This window comes from Chinchilla lanigera, unplaced genomic scaffold (assembly GCF_000276665.1).
Source record: "Chinchilla lanigera isolate Chin_1 unplaced genomic scaffold, ChiLan1.0 scaffold00001, whole genome shotgun sequence".
Taxonomy (NCBI): domain Eukaryota; kingdom Metazoa; phylum Chordata; class Mammalia; order Rodentia; family Chinchillidae; genus Chinchilla; species Chinchilla lanigera.
In genome coordinates this window covers 10,326,859-10,350,057 of record NW_004955402.1, presented here as the reverse complement: position 1 = coordinate 10,350,057, position 23,199 = coordinate 10,326,859, and the positions used below count along the sequence as shown (strand labels likewise).

At 47.0% G+C, this 23,199-nt stretch overlaps 1 protein-coding gene across 1 annotated transcript in view; it reads left to right on the top strand.

The window, feature by feature from the left end:
• The window catches only part of Abhd3 (abhydrolase domain containing 3), a gene marked incomplete at its 5' end in the record, with an annotated part of 38,880 nt that overhangs the window by 5,703 nt on the left and 9,978 nt on the right, over positions 1–23,199 (top strand). The window contains 1 exon segment of the mRNA XM_013520539.1: positions 12,855–12,900. Coding sequence (XP_013375993.1) covers positions 12,855–12,900 — 46 coding nt within the window.

Below are 23,199 nucleotides of genomic sequence, written 5' to 3'. Positions count from 1 at the left end.
GTCCTAATAGGTATTGTTTTGTACCTGAATAATATCCTATTTTCTTAAATCTTTTTCCTGTCTCTGAATTAATTTCAAATACTAAAACAAAAACAAGGAGAAAAAGTAACTCTGACAACATCTAAATTATCAGTAGATAAGCTTGACCTTTTTTTTACGTTTATGTACCATTATACACCACCACCACCACCACCCCCACTAATATTAAAAAGAGTGACCCATCCCGAGTTATGTAACAAAAAGCGCGTTGGAATCTAGGCCAGTCATCAAGTACAGCACGGCATCAGAACCTATATTCCCAAGGAGCATTCGGTCTACTTGACGTGATGGGCAGATGCACAAGTTGGAAAGTCTGCGTTAGAAAGAACCAGGATTGGCTGCAAAGGACAGAAAACTCGAGTGACAGTGACTTAAACAAGAACAGAGTTATGTCTCCCCTGTGGAAAAAATCCAAGGCGGGTCACCGCCCGTCTGGTGCACTGTCTGTGGTTCCAAGAATCACCGACAGCTTCCAGGCCCCTGGATTCTTCAGCTCCCACTATTCCATTTACATCCCAGCATGCAAGGAGGAGTATAACAGGAGAATGAAAAATGCACCACCCTTAGGATGGTGGCGCATGCCTGAAACCGAGGCTGAGGCAGGAGGGTCACAGCAAGTTCAAGGCCAGCCTGGGCTGCATAATGAGGCCCTGTCTCCAAAAAAAGAAAAGAAAAGAAAAAAAAGCACCACCTTTTAAAGATGCAGACCCAAGGGGCCAAGGGTGTAGCTTAGTGGTAGAGCACCAGCCTGTCACGCGCAAGGCCCTGGCTTCAGTCTCTAGCAGGAAAAAACAACCTGCTGACCCAGCAATTGTGCGCACGCCGTTAGCTTGCATAACGTCAGCCTGCTTGTACCTGCTAGGGAAACTTGAAGTTAAGTCTTTCTCTGGGGCAGCCGTGTACCAGCATCGTGGGTGACGGGAGAGACAGCGGCCCTCAGCCCTGCGTGGTCTGCAGGAGTGGAGCACACGCTAGATGAGTTGGCCAGCAAAGGGATAGGAGCCGCAGAGTAAAGAGAGAAGAAGGGCTAGCTGAGGGACTGTTCACCAATGTAGATGTGTATTTTGAAACATTTTTGTTCCATTTTTTTGTTTATTTTTACTATTTAGGGAAAGCACTGTATTTTTTTTTTTTTTTTTTTTTTTTTGTCTTTTCTGAGACAGGGTCTCACTATGTAGCTCAGGCTGGCCTTGAACTCACTTCAAGTCCAGGCTGGTCTCAAATTCACAGTGATCCTCCTGCCTCAGCCTCCCGAGTGCTGGGATCACAGGTGTGTACTACCACGCCCAGTCTAGAAAACACTGATTTTGTACGTGGTTTGATAGGATCAAAGTCTTACTCAGCACTGCAAGTGGGAAACTGGCTAAGATGTGACAGCTTTTATTGATTTCCTTTTGTCTGTCTGAGACAGGATTTTGCAGCATTACCCAGGCTGGGCTTGAACTCCTGGGTTCCAGTAATCCTGCACCCCTGTACCTGACTTTAGATTTTTTTCCTTTCTTTCCATTACTTCTTTTCTTCTTTCTTTTGTTCTTTCTTTATTTTTCCTTTCCTTTTCCTTTCGTTTTTTCCTTTCCCTTTTTCTCCCTTTTCCTCATGGTACGAAGGTTGGACCCGGTGCCTGGCGCACTCTGCTGCCAGCAGTCTGTGAGTGGCTGTAGGTGTTTCTATACCTTCAGGTTTGGCACCTGCGCCGGGGGAGCAGCAGCCGTGGCTGCTGTGGCTGCTGACGCGGTGTGGCTTTTCCTGGCCGTGAACAGAAGCGCCAGCCCTGACTGCCTCCCTGCGGGCTGGAGGCAGTGTCTTTGATGAGAAGTTAACTTATACAAACCCCAGAATAATTTTATCTTCGCAGCTCATTTTTTTGTTGTTGAGACACTTGGTTTTGAAAACGTGGGGAAGAAGGCTGGTGAGTGGTTCTCTCTGACACCCGCGAGATTAAGCGGCGCCGTCAGGAAGCCCTGAAAGGGAGTTTAGCCTTTTTGAGGAGTTTCTGGGAAGAGTTACTGTGGGTCCTGACGAGAGGCCGCGTTCTCCGGGGAACACTGTGAGATACTCCACCAGGAAATGACGTGGAAATGAGCAAGAGCTCAAGGACAAAGGTCTTTTATCAGAGCCACTGTGCAGGGAGGGACAGTCTGCGTTCAGAACTCCCGTCCGCCCTGGAGAAAGAGGCTTGAATGTTACCAGCTTAGATAGCACAGGCAGCACAGTGCTTGAGTGGACTCCGAGCCCAGCCCGTCACACACGTGGCCGTGCTGGAGCAGACGTTTAATCCTCCTGGGCCTCAGTTTCCTCGATGATACCTTACGCCTCCCAGGCTTGTGAGGGTCACTGCGGTGTAGATGAGGAACGGGATTGGTGCCCCGCCCATAACAAACAATTCAGAAGAACTGGATGCAAAGCCAGGTATGGTGGTGCATGGCTGTCACCCCAGCACCCTGGTAGGCTGAGGCAGGAGGATCACAGATTCAAGCCCTGCCTGGGGAACTTAACAACTTAGGGAGACCCTGTCTCCAAATAAAAGATGAAGAAAGGGCTGTGAGTATAGCACAGTGTGAAGGCCCTGGGTTCAATCTCTAGTACAAAGAAAAAAAAAAAAATTAGATGTGAAATCCACAGGAGTGAATCAGGGCCATTGCTGGCTTGAGAAGAGCCTTGTTCTTCTAGTCTTGTGAGAAAAATGAGATGCTTCCTGTGCAGGGCTGTGACCAGCAGCCCTGGGCGGCCCAGAGACCGCGGCATGCCTGGCCAGGCGATTGCTGGTCCAGGCAGAGGGGAGGAGACGCCTTGCTCGGCCTCAGAGGCCCCTGGAATCTGCGTCACCCTGTCACGCTCGAGTGGTAAAGTCCCCAGCAGGGACCCGTGACACTGCTGTTGGTTATAAGCACCGCGCGTGTGGTGCTCCAGGTAGTTCAGCCAGGTTTTTAGTGGGCAGAATCTATTAAAAGGATCAGAGACGTGAACTAGAATTCAAGTGAGTAAATAAAATAGGGGAACATTAGACAGCAGCGGAGGGCTGGGCGTGGTGGCGCACATCTGTAATCCCAGCACCCGGGAGGCTGAGGCAGGGGGATCGCTGCCAGATTGAGGCCAGCCTAGGCTACAAAGTGAGCTCAAGGCCAGCCTGAACTGCATAGCGAGACCCTGTCTCAAAAAGACAAAAAAAAAAAAAGCAAGCAAGCAAGTAGCTGAGTACGTTTTAGGATCAGAGTGGGGGGATTTCCAATTAAGTAGGGGAAAAGATCACTGAAAGAGAACTCTTTTCCCCCCAGCACTGGGAACTAAACCCAGGGTTTCTTGCATACCAGGCAAGAGTTCTGGTGCTGCACGGCATCCCCAGTCCTTTTATTTATCTCCATTTTATTTTAAGATTGGGTCCCAAGGGATAAGTCACCCAGGCTGGCCTTCAACTTGTTCTACTCTCCCAGCCTCCTAGCTAGTTGGGATTGAAAAAGAATTCCTGATGCCGGTTGTATGTAAGGTTTTCTATTTCCTTACACTAAGATACCTTTGACTCTTTTCTTGTAGATATCGGTTTTAAAATACTATGTCTGGCAATCCAGTTGGGACCCCTCCTGTCTCTTAGAAGCTATTCCTGTTCTCTATTCCTATCCCCATTCCTTTTCTCCAATAAATTTTCCTACTCTTAAAAAAAATCATGCCTGAGAAATAAACTGCATTAATTAAGTATTAATTTGCTAGTGGGGCATGGTAATGAATGACTGTAATCCCAGCTCTCGAGAGGCTGAGGCAGGAGGATCACCATGAGTTTAAGGTGGGCTTGGGCAGCACAGTGGGTTCAAGGCCAGCATGCACTACAGTGAGCCCCTGTCTCAAAAAACTAAACAAAAATAAATAAATACCAAGTTGCTGTTTCTGTTTTTAAATTCATAGAGCCACTGAGAAATTATAATCCGCCCTATGATAAATGTATTTATTATGTATCACAAGCATAGACTAATAAAAAGAGGGCAAAAAGTAATTATGATCAGCAAAAGGTAACCATAGTTTCTACTTGGGTTGGCTACCACTGAATTTATTTTTATCCAGAAGGAGAGATAGAGGAGGGAAGTTGGTTAACAAGGACAAAATAGGACTAGAAATCATGAGGTATGCATTCATTTTGTACTGCAAACGTATATGAATAAAACATCTACAAAAATAAAGCCAAAAAACAAAATAGGGTTAGAGATTAGAAATAAGTTCTTATGTTCTGTAACACAGTAAGGTGTCTGTAGTGCATAAAAGTTTATTAAATATTTTATAAAGAACTAGAAGAGAGGAGTTCAAATAGTAAATGTATAAGGCGGTAGAAATGCTAATTATCCTGACTTGATCGTTATACATTGTACACATGCATCAAATTATCATGCTATGCCCCATTATATGCAGAATTATTATGTCAATTAAAAACAAATTAAAATATTAGATTTTTTGAGTGCCTGCCACATAATAGGTCCTCTACTAATAGTATGCCTAGACTATTTTAATATGTACCCAGGCCCAACACACTTATTAACTCCAACTACCAACAAAAAGCAGAAGTATGATGTTTGTAATTTTGTTGGTGGTGGTGGTCGTGGTGGTGTCATGAGACAGGGTGTTTCTGTGTAGTCCTGGCCTCAATCTTACAGCCATCCTCCTGCCTCAGCCTCCCGAGTCCTGGAACTCCAGGTGTACACCACCACACCTGGCTGATATAATTGGACCAAAATTAAACAACTACAATAGTGTGTGATAAGGTTAAGATTTTAACTATGCAACCATGCTACAAACAAATTTCTGTAGGCTGTTTGAAATGGCAATAGTTCCTTTTTAAAAAAGAATTCACAAACTGTGGCATTTTATTTCAGAGCCTCGCTTACATTTGTACAACATCTGACATGGTTCTTCATTGTTTGCAGGCCCCTGTGTACACTTCATAGCTTTCATTGGCTAAGCTTCTTCCACCTTTTGCTGTCAACAGATCTTTGCAGTCCTGTGCAAATTTGTATAACTTGAAGCCATTTTCAACAAAATGAGTTACTATAAACCACACTCCGGTACCGAAAATGTTTTCCTTAGAAACTTGAATGTAAAGGGTTGAGGTGTCTGACACGGTAGCAACCACAACAGAACGCTTGGAGATTCTCACATGTCGTACTGCCAGGAAACAAATACAACATGCCAACCCATTCAACAAGCTACAGAACTGCAGTTAGCACAGTAAAACACCGGTGCAGTAAAGTACTGCGTATTAACAGTGCCACGAGTTAAATAGCTTCAGTGAACTAATCTGTAATCTACAAAATCTTACAAAGGTGCAGAATTAAATACAAGGACCACGCAGAACAGTGACTGCAGCCGTACAGTATGATGTCAGTACAAGTGGAAACAACTTTTCATTTACTTTGGATTTTATGCAGTTGTATTTTTTTTAGACAGGGTCTCGCTATGCAGTTCAGGCCGGCCTTGAACTCACAGCAGTCCTTCTGCCTCTGCCTCCTGTGTGCTGGGATTACAGGTGTGCGCCACCATGCCCAGCCACAATTTTAATCATCTTAAAGACCCTTTTTGGCCACTTTTGTACATACTTGGATATCACAGACTCCCAGCTAGATGACAACCAGATTCTCAAAAAGAGATAATGAGGTCCCTGGGTTATGAATTGACTTTTACTGTTTTCCCTTATGGGGTGATAAGCATGAGTTGGGTATACCACATAGTCAGTGATACACTTTTGCTGACTTTTTTGTTTTATTTTTGTAGAGACAGAGTCTCACTGTGTAGCCCACACTAACCTCCAACTTGAAGTGTTACTCCTGCCTCAGCCTCCTGAGTGCTGAGATTACAGGTGTTCACCACCTCACCTGGCATATTTTTAACTTTTGTGTTTGATTTTTGAAGGTTTACATTTTAAAATGAATTATGTTCATTCATTTCACTTTTTTTTCCCTTCTTTTTGGTGCTGGGAATGGAACTCAGGACCATGCTAAAATAAGTATGCACTGTACACCCCCAACCCCTCACTTTACTGCTATCATGACTTAGTAAGGTTGGAAATGTTCAGAAATTATCATTTGCTCACGAGAATGTGTTCTGCTGCTGCTGGATGTAAATTAGGTCAGTATGGTTGGTGATGTTATTCGAGCTGTTTGCATATTTACTGACTTTTTTGCTGCATTGATAAAAAAAAGTGTTAAAATCAATTTGTGGTTTTTTTTCCTATTTCTCCATTTGATTCTATTGACCTTTGCTTCTTGTGTATGGGAGCCCTGGTATTAACTACATACACGTTCATGTGTGTTAGCTTTCCTGTGTATTCACTCTTATCTTTATGATATGTCTGTAATCATTGGTCATGTAATATACTGTACTTGAAATTGCAGCTATCTCACACTTCTTTTGCTTTCTTTTGTTTTCTTTTTCTTTTTTTTTTTTTTTTTTTGGTGTGGGAATGGAACTCAGGACCTTGCGCTTGCCAGGCAGGCGCTTGTGCCGCTGAGCCATATCCGCAGCCCTTCTTTTGCTTTCTGTTTGCATGGTATGTTTATTCGAATTTAAAGTATAGTGTTTGTAGATACATAAAGCCTTACTTTTTAACTAGTGTGGCCATTCAGTTGGGATTTTTAGTCTTTATACATTTACTGGAACTAGTGATATGGACTGAATGTATATCATTTTATTTTTTTAACAAATGTTTGGTTCCTCTGCTGTCTTCCCCCTTTCTCTGTGTGAGTTTGTCTTTTTATAATAAATTTGGGTTTTTTGGACATTATTAATATATTTCCCCATTCTATTACTCTCACCTTCTGGAACTACAATTACATATACATTAGATCTTTTTTTAAATTAAATTACTTCCTCAAAGAAACAAAATAAAAAAGTCATCCGGGCATGGTGGTGCATGCCTGTAATCCCAGCACTCCGGAGAAGCTGAGACAGGAGGGTTGCTGCAAATTCGAGGCCAGCCTGAACTACATATTGAGAACTTGTCTCAGAAAAACAAGCAATTAAATTGCCATGCATCTGTTTTTCAATTATTACTTGTTAGTACTGTACACCTTGGCAGTACATAATGGTCCTGTTCCTTGTGGGGCGTCACTGCCCCCCTCTGTCCTCTTCCTCCCCTCCCCCGTGCCTCCATCTCCTGGTCCCCTGGTCGCTTGTAATACATCTTCAGAGGTGGTTCTGCAAGTCGCTGAGAGGCTATTTTTGTTCTCCTTTATCCTTAGACCGGAGGTGCAATTTGCAAATCCAGCAATTTTCAGATTTCAGATATTGTGTATTTTTTAGAACATTTATTTATTTATTTTTGAGGTGCTGGGGATCACAACCAGAGACCTGCGCTCGCTAAGCCTGCACTCTCGCCGCTGAGCCTCACCGCGGGCCCTTCGGCTTCATGTTGGATCCATGCTGTTCCTCTGCGGAGCTTTCCTAGGCTTTCTGTTCTCTGTGCTTTTCCAAAGCGTTGATGGGCCTGAGCCGCGTTCTCATCGCAGCTTTCACTCCTCACCTGCCGGCCCCACCGTCCGGACCCCACGTCGGGGGTCTCTCCCTGTCTCTGTCTCTGTCTCTCTCTCTGTCTCTCTCTTTGTCTCTCTTTCTCTTCGTCTGTCTGCCTCTTCTCTCTGTCCCTGCCTCTGCCTCTGCCCCGCCCCCCGCCAGGCCGTGTTTTCCTGTTTCTTCCCAGCCTGCTGGTTCTGAGGTATGCTGTGGACAGCCTGATGGCAGAGAGAGTGGATTCTGTTACATTTCCCCAAGGAGCATCGAGTTTCTTCGTTTCATCACAGTTTGGCCAAACTCAAACTTCCTGCTCCGTCTCCTCCTTGATAACCTTCAAAACCACTGTGTTTTTTGCCTTACTTAGGCCACATGGAGTCTGTGCGGACATGTGCAGTTGGGAGCCTCACCCCAGTCAGGGACCGGTGGTTACCCAGAATTTAGGGCTCTTCTGTGTCCTCTTTCTGGACCCTTGCCGCGACCTCTGCTCTCTCACTCGTCAGGCCTCCAAGACTGAGGCTGGGACAGAGCTCAGGAGCAGAGCGCTTGCCTCCTCGGATGGATCCCCAACGCCAGGAAACGCCAGGGGCTCCGTCTGTGCCCGTGTGTCATGGGTGTGTGCTTGTAACCCCAGCCCTTGGGAGGCCGATGCAGGAGGACTATGAGTTCCAGGCCAGCCTGGGCTGCCGTAAGATGACACTTTCAAAAAACAAAAGAAAAAGGTGGGGGGATATGCCTGCCTGTAACACTAAACATTTTTATGGGCTTTTTATCAAAAAATGAGTAAAACCAACTACTGCCTCCCTCCTCAGTCAAGAAAAATAAAAACATGCCGGGCGTGGTGGCACATGCCTGGAATCCAGCTCTCAGGAGGCTGAGGCAGGGCATCACCATGAATTCAAGGCCAGGCCGGGCTACATAGTGAGTTCAAGGCCGGCCTGAACCGCACAATGAGACGCTCCCACCCAAAGAAAACCCAAAACCTAAACCAAAACAGAAAGCTATAAAAGCACAGAATCCATGCCATTTCCTCTTCCTCGTTGCTAGGTGTGCGGTTTCTGCCTGCCACCTTTGCGGCTCTCTGCTGCCTTTCTGTTTGGTCAAGAGTTCACCACGGCTCCTCCGCAGAAGGCCGGCCTACAGCACCCACCCAACCTGCCTGAGGCAGCGCCTCCTTGTCCCGATGCCCGATGGCCCGATCCTCCCTGTCTGGCTTGTTAATGCTTGCTGTGGAGCCGCTTCTCAACTAAGGGGACCTTTGTTTTCGCCCCTTAAACATTTTGCATACTCTTCCCTTTGCCCGCATCGTCACCCTCCTGGAGCCTCCCGCATTTCCCTGCTGCCCAGAGCCTCACGGTTCTCAAGTCTCCACAGAAGACTTAGCTCCTTTCCCATCCTGACCCAAACGGCTTCGCCGTCCACACCGCTCAGGGGACATCGAGTCCCACTCCACTGGTGACAGTCACTCAGCTGAAAACACGTTGCGTAGCTTTTCCACCAACCAGATGGTGCCGTCCCGGGCCTGGGAACCTGTGTTCTTGGGTTCCTTCTTTCCCACAGTTCAGTGAACGTTCTGGTTAGTGAGGTTCCGAATGAACAGGCCGTTCGAATACGATAGCCAGAGGAAGGGCTTACAACACGCGCTGGCCTGTCGCGAACAGAAGCAAACGTTATGTTCTTACTATTATCTGAATTCAGAGTAGTATGAATAGCTGAGCCTGAACGCTCCCTTTTCTGATTATTTCTATCGTTAAACTCAAACCCTTGGGGAAACCTAAAACTGGAAAATATTTCAGATTATCTGATAAAGTCCCCATATATATTTTACTTATTTAATTCTTTTAGTCTTTTTGAGACAGGGTCTTGCTATATAGCCCAGGCTAGCAATCCTCCTGCCTCGGCCTCCCGGCTGCTGATACCACTTGGGTGCCATCGCACCCCACTAAAACCCCCCATTGCAGAGATCTGGAAGTGAGGCCTGGAGAAGCGTCCTGCCCTCCTCCCTCCGTGCTCCTCCTGGTGCGGGGCTCCGTCTGTGCCCGAGTGTCATAGGAAAGCCCACCTGTGTTCCCGGGGCTCCGCTCCATCTCAGCAGCGCAGTTCTTCTCGCCACGCTGGGGTAGGCAGAGGCCAGAGATGCTGCGGGACACCCAGGGGTGCGAAGGACGGCCCGAATGCAAGGGTACGCGGTCTGCACTGTCAGCAGGGCTGGAGAAGGAGGAGCTCTTGACTCCAGCCTTCAGCCCTTCATTTAGCACCCGCCCTGTTTTGCATTCCTGTAATGCAGTATCTGAGGCTGGGCACAGAGCAAAGAGGAAGAGATGGGGGCGTGGGCTCGTATGTCATGGTTCCTATCTCAGCCGTACCGTGCCCTGGACAGGACCCAGTACCTCGCTCCTGCTGGAAACGTTCTGCCACTGAGCTGCACCCCAGCCCATCCCCTCTCAGATAGCCGGCAGTGTTCAAGGATGGAAGCCCCGCCCTGTGCAATCCTCATCACCTCCCAGAGGTCCCAACTCTAAACGGGGATGGAGCCAGGCGGTGGTGGCACGTACCTAAAACCCCAGCGCTCAGGAGGCTGAGGCAGGAGGATCCCCATGAGTTCAAGGGCAGCCTGGGCTACAAAAAATAAGTAAATAAGGCAATGGAACTAAGTTTCTAGCCTCTTCCTACCTCACAATAGGGATTAAATTTCAGCACGTGAAACCTTAGGGGTCATACTCAAACCATCTCAAAGCCATAGTATCAGACCGGGGATATAGCTCAGTGGCATAAGTGCCTGCCTGGCAAGCATGAGGTCCTGAGTTTGATCCCCAGTACCAAAAAGCAAAACCAAACCAAACCATAGTATCTGACTAAAAACTTCTGTTGTTCTAGAAAGTTCTTCATACCAGGTTTACTCTTTGATATTTGTTGTCTTTATTTCTACTTTATTTTGGTTAGAAAATTTAGGGCTGGGGATATAGCTTGGCGGCACAAGCGTCTGCCTGGCAAGTGCAAGGTCCTGAGTTTGATTCCTGGTATCAAAAAAAAAAAAAAAAAAGAAAGAAAATTTAAATAGCTAAAATACGTAGAGGGGAAAACAGTTTTCCAGACCGACTTTCCTCATCTGCGCACCCTTCGAGGCCCTTGGATGGCCGTGGAATTGTTTGGAGCGGGCTATTCCATGCACTGACCGAGGGTCATCAGTGGCTTAGGAGCAGGCCTTTAGGTCTGTGTCGTGGTGCCCGTCAGGGGAACAGACAGCTTGCTGTTACCCTCTGCGCATGCGCCGGGTGGGTGCCATGGTGACCGCTGGGCTGGGACGCTGTCAGGAACAGCACCTAGAGAGACCAGGGCAGGCCACTGCCTCCGCAAGCAAGGGGCGCCACAGCGCGGATCCACTTCTCAGAGTGGCGTGAAGGAAGCACCGAGCCCCAGGCTGCGGCTTGGAGAATCCCAGGTGTCTGAGCCGCTTTTCACGATCTTGCGGATGGATCGCCTTTACCTTTTACCCTCCTCGCTCTGTTGCCTTCTCTCAGGGCAGTCACACCATAACCTCCTGCTCCGGAAGCCGTTTCGGCCCTTACTTTTGTTTGTGCCCTAAAAGTGCTTCTTACCTCAGGAGGAGCTGGGGTTCAATGCCTCAACTCCCTGGGGCCCGATTCCTGTGTGACTCCGACATTTATGCAGGGGAATATAGGTGACTACGTTAAATTTTATTAATATCTAGGCTATCTTGTCACTCTTTTTAGCAGAAGAAAAATTGAAGAGTAACTTCAGCTGGATTGGGTGGCGTGCACCTATAGTTCCAGCTACTCTCTAGAGGCTGAGGCAGGAGGATCACACGTTTTAGCCCAGCTTGGGCAACTTCGCCAAACTGTCTCAAATTTTTAAAAAAGGTTAGGGGTGTCACTCAGTGGTTGAGGGCTTGCCTAGTTCAGTCCCCCGTACCATGCATATAGTTTCAGCATGAAAAAGTCTCATAAGTGACTCAATAAAGTATCATATTTCTAGATTTTTCTTTCTTGCTTTCTTTTTTGAGACAGGATCTTGCTATGTAGCCCAGGCTGGCCTTGAACTCACAGTGATCCTCCTGCCTCAGCCTCCTAAGTGCTGGGATTACAGGCATGCACCACCACACCCAGTTCTAGATTTTTCTGAAAATCGTATCTTGAGATTTTTTTTTTTTTTTTTTAGCACTTCTTTTAGCTAGATAATAAAGATTCTCTATATGGGCCAAGGATCCTAGCATCCTAGACTGCTAACACTTGGGAGGCTGAGACAGAAGGATCACAAGTTTGAGGCCATCCTCAGCTACATAGTAAGACTCCACTTCAAAAAAACCTTTTTTTTCTCTCTATGGCATTTCAGACACAAGAAAGAATTGCTTTACAAAAACACATCCTGAGTACACATTGCCAGGTGTGTCAGGCCGTGAAACCCAAGTCGGGAGAGAGGTCGGAGCAGCCAGCTGTACAGGGCGGCGAGCTCATTGGTCCTCTGGACCCGCACCATGGTCAGCAGCCCCCTGCACACAGAGAATCTGAGTCCTGAAATCCTGACTGATCGGATAAGTAAACAGCGGAGAGTAAACTGAACACCAACTGACATCAGCAAACACTCGGGAGATCAGTGAGAGCCTTTCTAAACCCGAGGTGGGAGTGTGCCCGAGAATGGCACAGTGCACAGGAAGGGTGAGGGCGGCCGGAACGTTACCGAGAGCTGAACGTCGCGGCGCGCGGGATAACCCTTCCGAGCCACTTCGAGGCCACTACCGCCATCGCTGCAGACATCGGACTCGCGTTGATCGAAGCCTTTAGATCGCACCTTTGCCCAGGAGATGCAAACAAGATGGCGAAAAGCACCCGTGACCCTCGGGTCGCCCCGGGTCGCCTCGACTGGGAGCGGCGGGCACAGTAGGGCCCCTCCTCCCTCCGGGCTGAAATTCTGGTCTCCCCGTGTGCGGAGCTTCAGGAAGTGGAGCAATTCCTGAACACAGCCGTGTGCCGGAGCGGGTGGGTGGAGCGCATACCTGAAGCCCAAGCTCCGAGGCTTCTCAGAGGCCCCTGTTGCCATAGCATTTCTGGGTCTTTGATCGGAAGAATTCCCTCGCTTCAGTATCCAGCTTTCTGATTTAAATTCCAGTGTTGAATTTAAGCAACTGGAATTGTTTTTAGTGCACATACATGAGGTTGTTGGACATTGTCAGGGCTGTGGGTCAGATTGTTTAAGTCCTTCCATGCTGTAGATCCGTGTCGGGAAGACCATTTCATAGTCCATCATAAACAAGCTTCATGTATAGAAATAACATTATTTTCTCAATTTTTACAATTTTTTTTTTTTTTTAGATGTGTGGTTTTTAATAACAGAGGAGTGGCAGGAGAGAATCTCTTGGTAAGTGAATTTAAATGATGAAAATCTTAATTTTTTTAAATAACTATTTCTAGTTTTATGATGAAAAGAATGTTTTTATTTAAAATAATTATTTCAGAGGGCTGGGAATATAGCTCAGCGGCACAGTTCCTACCTTGCAAGTGCAAGGTCCCGAGTTTGATTCCTGGTACCAAAAAATAAAATAAAATAATTATTTCAGAGCTGGGCATGGTGGCACATGCCTGTGATCCGAGCACTCGGGAGGCTGAGGCAGGAGGATCCTTGCAAGTTGGAGGCCAGCCTGGGCTACAAAATGAGCTCAAGGCCACCTTGAGCTGCATAGTGAGACCCTATCTCAAAAAGACAAAAAAAAAATTATTTCATTGTTTATGCAAGCAATGCAAGTTCACAGTAGAAAAATAAAGATAAGAAACAAAAAAGGAAATTTGAAAGACCTGTAATTGTAACGTACGGGGAAGGGGAGCCAGCGAAGATCACCGGGCTGTGTAAAGGCAGCGTGGTGTGGGGTTTGCTGGGCCCGGGCACAGGCAGAAGGGCGACAGGACGTTAACACTCTCTGCCCCGAACAAAGAGGTCTGTCCCTTTTACAGAGATGGAGAGAAGGCAGCGGACATTAGGTGGGAAGAGCCCTGTCAAAGTTCTCTGGCAGTCTTGCACCTCAGTGGGCAGAGTCCTTGAAGTGTCCTGTGTGACTTTTCTAAATTTTGGGGTGTCTCCAGATGTCCCCAGGACCTGCAAAATCCCTTGTCCTATTTTAAATCCTTTCCTGTGCTTGTGGTCACAGCCTCGGGCGCTGAGCTGAGTTTCCTGCTGAGAGCTGAGTTCCCTGCAGACGGTAGCGCTCCTGCTGGCAAGCAGGTTGGGGGCTGGGAGAGTCGGGTCCAATTAGAGCCTTCCAGTAATGACAGAGCCAGAAAGATCCTTAGTCTGTGTTCATTCAGATCACATGTTCATGTGGATATGTAATGTATTTGTATTTTTATAAAAATTAAGATTTTATTTTGTAGCTACTTTTCTATTTACACTATATTCTAACATCAGTAGATATTCATATTTCAGGTTGGCCTTGGACTCACTGGGTAGCCCAGGCTGGCCTCAAACTCACAGTGATCCTCCTGCCTCAGCCTTCCAAGTGCTGGGATTATAGGTATATAACACCATGCCTAGCTCATCTACATTATTTTTAATTCAAAACACTTTAAAAAAATTGAATCAGTACAACCAGGCAAAGTGGTGCACATCTATCATACCAGCACCCAGGAGGCTGAGGCAAGAGGATTATTCACAAGTTTGAGGCCAGCCTGGGATACATAATGAGTTCAAGGCCATCCTGAACTACATATTTACATCCTGCCTGAAAAACAACAACAACAACAAAAAAAAAACCCACACAACAAAACAAAAACACCAAAAACAAAAAACAGATATAAAATGAACCTGTGCGTTAGCATGAGAAATAGTGCACTTGCTGGAATGTTCTTACAAATTTTTGACTTTTAGTCCCTCACCACTTGTAGGTCAAAGACAATTCTACTACAATTGAAAGACACTTTGAGTCATTGATAAAGAATGACATTAAAACCATAAATAATTAGCTGAGTGTGGTGGTGCAGGCCTGTAATGCCAGCCCTGGGGAGGCTGAGACAGGATTATTCACAAGTTCGAGGTCAGCCTGGGCTGCATAGGGAACTCGGGGCCAGCCTGAACCACATAGCAAGACTCTTGTCTCAAAAAAAAAACTATACGTCATTAAAACATGCTGTGCTGAAAGGTCATATCACAAGTACTGGCTCTTTAAAAGAATTTGGAAAGAAAAGAGCTCTTGTACTCTGCTTGACAATGCCTTGAGCTCTGGCAAGGATTGAGATCAGTACGATTTTGCAAGCACAAATTATAAAAGATTTGTAGCTCTCCTCAGGTGGCTTACAATGAACAGTTTGATGGGCAAGTTCACATGTTCTCATTTAGTCCTTCCCTTTCAGAGTCTCATAGAGAGTACTCTAAAAGGAAGGCTTTGAAAGCCAGGCATGTTGGCCTGTATAATCTCAGGATTTAGGAGGCTGAGGCAGGGGGATCCTTGCAAGTTTGAGGCCACCCTCTGCTACATAGTGAGTTCAAGACTGGCATTAACTGCACAGTGACACCCTATCTCAAAAACCAAATGCACAATCAAACAAACGGAAAGATTTGAATTTGTCCCCGTAGCCCTGACCCCAGCAGATTGTCTGCAGCTGTGTATCCTGGGGTACATTTGTGTCCATTTGTTCTGTCTGCTGCGTATGCTTGTGTTTGCTTCTTTGACACAAAGATGGGAAAGACATGGTCTGAGGCTGCCAAGGAAATAATGCACTGCTAGCAAAGTCTGTTAGGTCCTGTGAGGTTGGGGACAGAGGTCTTTTTGTTCAGCAGAGCTGTAGTGAATGCCTTCTAAACCAGGCACTGTGTAGGGCAACAGGTGAGGATCATACCAGCCAGTGAGACACAGCCCTCATCCTGCCAGCTCAGACTTCAGTTGTAGGAGTCAAATATAGAAAAGTGTATACAATTCAAGCTGGGCGTGGTGGTGCATGCCTGTAATCCCAGTGTTCAGGAGGCAGGAAGAGTGCAGCGAGATCCAGGTCAGCCTCCGCTACATAGTGAGTTCAAGGCCAGTTTGGGCTACATAGCGAGACCCTGTGTCAAGAAAGGAATGAAAGGGGCTGGGGATTTAGCTCAGCGGCAAAGCGCCTGCCTGGCAAGCGCAAGGTTGTGAGTTCGGTTCCCAGTACTGGAGAAAAACCAAAAAAAAAAAAAAAGAAATGAATGAAAAATGAAAATGGACTCCTGGCTTAAATGCCCAGTACCAAACACACACAAATTGCTATTGATAAGACAGATACTAATGTCCTCAAACCAATGAGAGGAGTGAGCTAGAGGTGAAGGACTAAGAGTATTCTCAAAGCTATTTTAGTATCATCAACTTTTTTAGAGTGTGCAAACCAGAAGCAAGTACTGTACCACATTGTGTGGGGGACATGAATTTCCCATTAAATGGAACAGTAAAGCTCTAACTGCACAGTGGGCTGAAATATCATACAAGAAAAGATCTCATGCCACTTATACTGACATACATGTGCAAAGGCACACACGTACAAATCAGTTTTAAAGCCGGGTGTGGTGGCACACGCCTGCAATCCCAGCACCCAGCAAACTGAAGCAGGAGAATCACCTTGAGTTTGAGGCCCACCTGTACTACCTAGTGAGTCCAGGCCAGCCTGAACTACATAGTGGGCTATGTCTCAATTAATAAATAATTGTATGCAACTCTGTGCGGAGTGTAACTGTAGGAAGATTTGTTAGACCAGCACACAAGGGGAAGGAGTAACTAGCTGCCTGGGGGAGGGGGCGGTGACTTTTGAGTGACCTGTTGAAGACTGTGACGTTGAGCACCCTAGGAAAGGGGCAGAGAGGCTCAGCATGGAGAAAAAGGTGCCAAAAGTCACGGAACACTAACGCCTGCGCTGCAGCTGGATGATAATAATCTTACTCATTATTTACTGAGTGCTTTGAATGTGTCAGTTACGTCTTTTCGTTCTTAGTATTTGGCAATAAAGGCAACCAACGATTTAGGTTAAAATAGCCACCATTGTTCCCATTTTCCAGACAAAGAAAATGAGGCACAGGGAGGTTGAGGACTTGGCCCAGGCAGGAGCTGGCAGAGACACAACTGGGCCGTGCCGCTTGCATCCTTAACCGCTCTGCTGAGCCCCCTCTGTTCGGAGGGACAGGAGCTCTCGGAGGGTGCGGCCAGAGTTTGAAGAATCCTGAGGAACTAGTGTGGAACCGTGGTGTCTTGGACAGGGGAACATAATCTGGTCTTGCCCCTGTTTTGGAAAGGCTGTGGCGGGATGTGTGGGAAGAGCGTGGAGAGGCTGGAGCGAGGATGGCGGAGAGCAGTCCAACAGCAGCTGCGACCAAGCCTCCGGAGTCTGGAGCTTGAAGGAGGTGTAGGAGGGGTGAAGAGGGACCAAGCACGAGTGGATGCGTGGGGCAGAAAGAGTGTTAATGGCACTGGGGGGAGAGAGGAAAAGGGAGTCAGGGGGGACGTTTCTCCCTTGGCTGGGTGATGGGGGAACTGATATTTGCTGAAATGAAACAGAATTTACAGTTGGTGTGATAAATACAATAAATTCTACTGTGTGTGGTGGCACATGCCACCACCTTCTCAGGAGGCTGAGGCAGGAGGATCACACATTCAAGACCAGCCTGGGCAATGTAGCAAGAGCCTGTCTCAAAATAAAAAATTGAAAAAAAGTCTGAGGCTGTAGTCCAGTGGTGCAAGCTTGCTTAGCATATGCAAGGCCCTGGGTTCAGTCTTCAGCTGGGGGGGCTGGACACGGTGACATACACTTAATCCCAGCACTCTAGGAGGCTGAGGCAGGACAATTGCAAGTTTGGGCTCAACTTGTATAATTTAGCAAGATGCTGTTTCCAAAGAAAAATAAGAAAGGGTGAGTCAAGGTGAACACTTGAGTTCATCCCTTAGTACTGCAAAAGAGGGCTGAATTTGTTTTCTGCGTTGTCTTGGGCCGTCTCCTGTTGCTATCCCCGAATCGCTGAAATGAGGGCATTTAGAAGGGGCAGCACTGTCTGTGCTCGACGTGCTGGCAGCTGCAGCCCAGAGCATGGTGCCAGTGTGCGCTTGGCATCTGGCGAGGCCCCGCTCTCTGCTCCTAAGCGTGGCAGAGGGCGTCACCGGGTGAGACCCAGCGGGTGGCATCTGTCACTGGGAAGTCACCGGGAGACCTGGGCCACCGTAAATGAGCTTCGTGAGGCCCTGCCTCCAGCTCCCACTGGCTGATGGATTTGGAGAAGTTTCCCAACCCGGCATCTCGGGGAGCACTGTCAAACCACAGCAGATACTCGGAGCACTCTTCCACACGGACCACGGGCTCCGGCACTGCCGCTCAGCAGCCTTGGGGAGCTCCAGAAAGTGCGGCTGTGAGCAGGTCGAGATGGGCGGGGAGAGAGCGCAGCAGGAAGGGGAAGAGGTAGGGAGGGAATCTTCAACAGCAGGAAGGAGGAAGGGAAGAGGGGGAAGCTACTTCACAGACATTCCACCCTGAGCAGGGGAGGTCTATCCAAAGTTGACTTGGAAAGATTGCGGCAGCCTAGTAACTTTCGGCCATCAATTTCAATTAGAATTTTGTTGTTTTTTGGTGTTTTTTTGTTTGTTTTTTTTTGGTCTTTTTGAGACAGGGTCTCGCTATGCAGTTCAGGCCGGTCTTGAGTTCACTTTGTAGCCCAGGCTGGTCTCGAACTCACAATGATCCTCCCGCCTCAGCCTCCTGAGTGCTGGGATTACAGGCGTGCGCCACCACGCCTGGCTCAATTAGAATTTTGAAAAATCACCAAGAATACTTTGAGTTCTTACAAAGCGATGTTATATACATACATGTCTTTGTTTTTACTTTTAATTTTAAAGAATTCAGTGGGCCAGGCGTAGTGGTGGCACACACCTATAATGCCAACTACACAGGAGGCTGAGGCAGGAGGATCACAAGATCACCTGAGACCACCTTGGGCAACTTAGCAAGACTCATAAATAAAAATTGGCAAGACTAAAATAAAATATAAAAGGGGCTGGGGCTGGGGGTATAGATTAGTTAACGAAGCATAATTTCTATTATACAAACTCATTAGCTTATTGAGGTAAAAGAAGTATGTTTAATTATAATTAATTTTCTCTCGCAGAGTTCTTTTTAAAATAGTTACTACAAAAGGATATAATTATAATTGCATTGTGGTCATTCGGGATTATTACATCTTTCTTAAGCTAAGTCACAAAAGCAAGATGTCAGCACTGGATTGATGATAACTAACATGGGCAGATTCCTTGGTAATTGCTTTGTGTCTTCCAGCTGCGAACAGTCAGGTGTTTCAGACTAGAGGAGCTCTGGTGTTTATTTATATCTCTCCTTGTTCCAGAAAGATTTAATGCGGCTCAGACCCAGAGTAAGAAAGACCTTAGGGTAGGCATAAAAAAAGAACAAATACAAGTCAGCAGAAGATCAAACAGGAAGGAACTTTCTCTGAGTGAAATTAACCCAAAAGAACTGGCAAGGGTGCGGTGGAATTCAGGGTGAGCACTTTCCGCAGAGTGGGGAGAGGAGAATGAGTCCATGGCCTCTGCCACCCGTGTTGCTACTGCCCTCGTTTTCTGTTAGTCATCCGCAGGGCCGTGGAAAGGCAAAACGCCTTGTGCCTCGGAAGCGAGAAGCGGGTGCTTGACGCTGTGGTGCCGCAGACGGACGGCCCCGCGGAGGCGCTCCTTCCTCCGAGGTTCCCCGAGCCGAGGAGTAGGTAGGACCTTTTCTTCCGGTTCTCAAGGACAGCAGTCCAGGTTACCCACAGAATCTCTGCTATGGCTGGGCGTGGTAGCACACGCCCATAGCCCCAGCACTTGGGAGGCTGAGGCAGGACAGTCATCCAGAGTTTGAGGCCAGCCTGCTCTGCACAGGGAGACCCTGTCTCAAAAAAAAAAAAGAAAAGAAAAGAAAAAGAAACAAAACAACAGCAAGCCCCTGGCTTTCAGTGAAAACCTGGGGAGAGGTAAGGGGTGTTTCCAGAGACAAGCTTCTCCTTTCAGCCTCACATTCTTTGGGCTAAGGACGCAGATCTGGAGAAATCCGCCTTTGTTTCCTACTGAGCTTCTCCACCTTAGCTTTTTCTGGAGCAGGGTAGGGCAGGAGGCGCTCAGAGCAGCTTTGGGGAGCTTTGAAGAGGCCTGGGGAGGCGGCCGGGTGCCAGTCAGCTCCTGCGGCCCTCAATGGCCTCCTGCTACTCCCACCTACACAACTTACTTCCCCGGGGCTAGAGAGACTGTCCCCTCCACCCAGCCCCGCATCTGAGAGACCCGAAGGGCAGCTCCGCTGATTGTGGGTAGAGAGGCCTTAAGTCTTGAGAATTTTCTCCTAGCCCTAAGAGGTCCAGTCCAGTGATAAGAGCTGTTATAACTGATGGGTCCCAACTGTACAATTCCCTGTATTTAATTTTTTCAAAAGGAAAGAAAATACATGTTTCAATAATTAAAGAACCAGGTGTGGTACACACTGTAATCCAAAGACTCAGGAGGCTGAGGCAGGAGGATGGCCTGCCTTGAGTTCGAGGTCAGCTTGAGCTACATAGTGAGTTTAAGACCAGTAAGACCAGTATAAATTACAAAGCAAGACCCTATGAGCTGGGGATTTAGCTCTGTGGTGTAAGTTCCGGCCTGGCAAGCACATGGTCCTGAGTTTGATTCCTGGTACAAAAAAAAAAAAAATACAAAGGGAGACCCTGTTGCAAAAAGGAAAAAAAAAAAGTGAGTTTAAGGCCCTCCTGAGCTACTCAGCTTAGTTTGTGCAGCCCCACCCCTTACCCCCCTGGCATGTCCCGGAAGTACCTGCAAGGACTGTAAGGCTGCTAACACTTTTTTTCTGAGCGCCCACAAGCTGCCAGGCCTGTGCTAATTACCTGCAGGGCCAGTGATTTACTTCTGCAACAGTAAGGTGGGGAGCTTCACCCCCATTTTATAGGGGCAGAAACTGGGACTCACAAAGGGCTTTGCAGTTGTTAAGGTGTGGAATAAAAGTGGGACTAACTAAGCAAACAAAGCCAGTACGAGGGAATTCTCTTTTCAGGTTAGGGAGAAATCAGTGTGTCTATTTTTAGAAGCCATCAGTTGATTAAGGAAAATTAAAACGTGATCCATAGATAAATGTAAAATGCATACCTTACTGTTTTTCTATGAATATGAATAATTAGGAATTGATTATGCTTCATTACTCTTTTCAATGCCTCTTTTTAAAAACCCCTCAGCTGGGTGTTGTGATGATGCACACCTGTGATCCCAGCACCCAGGAGGCTGAAGCAGGAGGGTCACCTCAAATTCAAGGCCAGCCTGGGCTACAAAGTAAGCTCAAGGCCAGCCTGAACTACATAGCCAGACCCTGTCTCCAAAAACCAAAAATAAATAAATAAGAGTTGGGTACTGAGGGGGCCGGGGATATAGCTCAGCAGGGCTGCGCCTGCGTGGCAAGAGCGAGGTCCTGAGTCCCCAAAACAAACACTTGGAGACTGCGAAGAGAGTGGGCAGCCGCAGGCCTGCAAATACAACCGCCCTGTGTGTATGGGAAGAATGGCAGGAATTGGGTGGGAACGGAAGCGGCAGCGACAGAGTCAGCTACTGCGGAGGCGGGGAAGGGTCCTTGTGTGCAGCGGCACGCAGAGGGCCTCGCAGCGGTCGTGGCGGTGCGGCTGAGCCGGGCAGAAGGCCGCTGTGTGCAGGGCTCTGGTTAGAAGTTGCGCCGGCTGCTGCGCCGTCCGGAGCACGCTCCTCCATCGGCGGCCTTGTCCGTTTGCCTATCAGTGTTTTCTGAGGATTTCAAGGAAAGCCTTTGGGGAGAGATCAGCCAAGGGTACCAGACATTGATTTATTTACTGTGTGTCTCACCAACGTGCGCTGCTTTGCAAGAGCTAGTTTATTCTTGCAAACACGGCCTAGGCGCTGCTGTTTTGTAACCTTTGCGGATTACTCAATCTTGCTGGGTCTGTATCTCCTCCTGTAGAACTAGGGGACCAGGTCATATCTGTGGTGCTTGCTGGGGTCTGAATCATTCTCCATAGCCTGTTTTCCTCATGCTCCACGCGCGTCCCATTGCGTGTGTTTGTGTGCACACGTCCTTGCACATATGCTGTACATGTGTAAGTGTGTGTCCATGCTCCATATTTACTATGCGTGTGTGTGTACTGCCCACACATCCCTGCACATACGCATGTACTTAACGCAAGGCCTGTGTGATACGGGTACCTGCGGGGATTGTTCCTAAATAATGCAGAAATTTTATTTTACTTTTTAAGGTATTTTCTAAAATTCAGAAACTTTAAAGCTATGTAGGATGAGTGGACTCGCGTGTCATAAAAAAGCCAAAAATGATTTCTTCCCTTAAATTCTCATGACGCATTTTGCAGTCACTATGGGTGGGCCTGTCCTGTTCTCTTTAGACTACGTTGAATTTGTGCCTCTCAAGTGCCATTAATCAGTTGTTGCTGCTGTTTGGATTTTTGAGGTCACGGGTTTTTATTTTTCGTCGTTGAGACAGGGTCTCAGTACATTGGGTGATCAGAAAATACGGTGAGTGATTAAACTGGTTGTGGATTTATTAGAGTAAAAGACTTGTTGCCATTAACCCCCTTGAGAATATTCCCCTGTGCTTCAAACTCATCACCCTTGCCACTTTCCGAAGCAGCTCTGGAAGCCCCTCTTCGGGGGGCCCTTGCGTGGTTGTGGCTGCCTCCACGTCTTGGTTAGATTCAAAATGCTTCCCTCCCGCGGCGATGGTGGTGACTCTGACTTCGGAAGGAGCCGGAAGTCACACAGAGCCAAATGCAGTGAGAAGGTGGATGAGGACACAGCGTCGTCATCTTACTTGACAGAAATTGCCTTAGACGTTTGATCAACCAGAGTGATAAGATGATACGGTGAATATTTAAATTTTAAAATTTCTTTACAGTAGAAGACACATTACCATTAATCTGCTTGGAAATATTCCCCCACACTTTGAATACACATATTACATTATTCTTGGTAGTGTGTCTTATACTGTAGCAAAACTGTCTTTAAACATTCAGCATATCCTCAATCACCCCTACTATGTAGTGCAGGGTGGCCTTGAATTTGTACTCCTCCTGCCTCAGCCTCCCACGTGCTGGGATTACAGATATGCATATTTTTTACCATATGTCAGTTTAGTCACCTCCTGACTTTTGACCTCTTTATATTCAGTTTTCTGCCTTGGGAGGTGGCTCAGAGGTAGAGCACTTGCACAACGCCCTGGGTTTGATCCCCAGCACTGCAAAAATAAATAGGTGAAAGCTGGGTGTGGTGGCACACGCCTGTGATCCCAGTACTAGGGAAGCTGAGGCAGGAGGATCCATGTGAGTTCGAGGCCAGCCTGCACTACATAGTGAGACCCTGTCTCAAAATAAATAAGTAATAAAAAGTAATAACTAGATGAGGGATAGATAGATAGGAAAAAAGATAAGTAAATAAATGAATGTTTTCCTCATTTATAAAGTAGAAAATAATAGGATCTTCCTCCGGCTTCTGTGGACACATGTAGTTACTCAACATATGTTAGCTATTGTAAATACGGTGATGTTAACATTTGCCATTCAAACATTCAATATTTGCACACCTCAAAAAAAAAAATGACAGGATTCAGTAGGCAGTGTTTTAAGGATACTTTTTTTTTTTTTTTTTTTTTTGGTTTTTCTCCG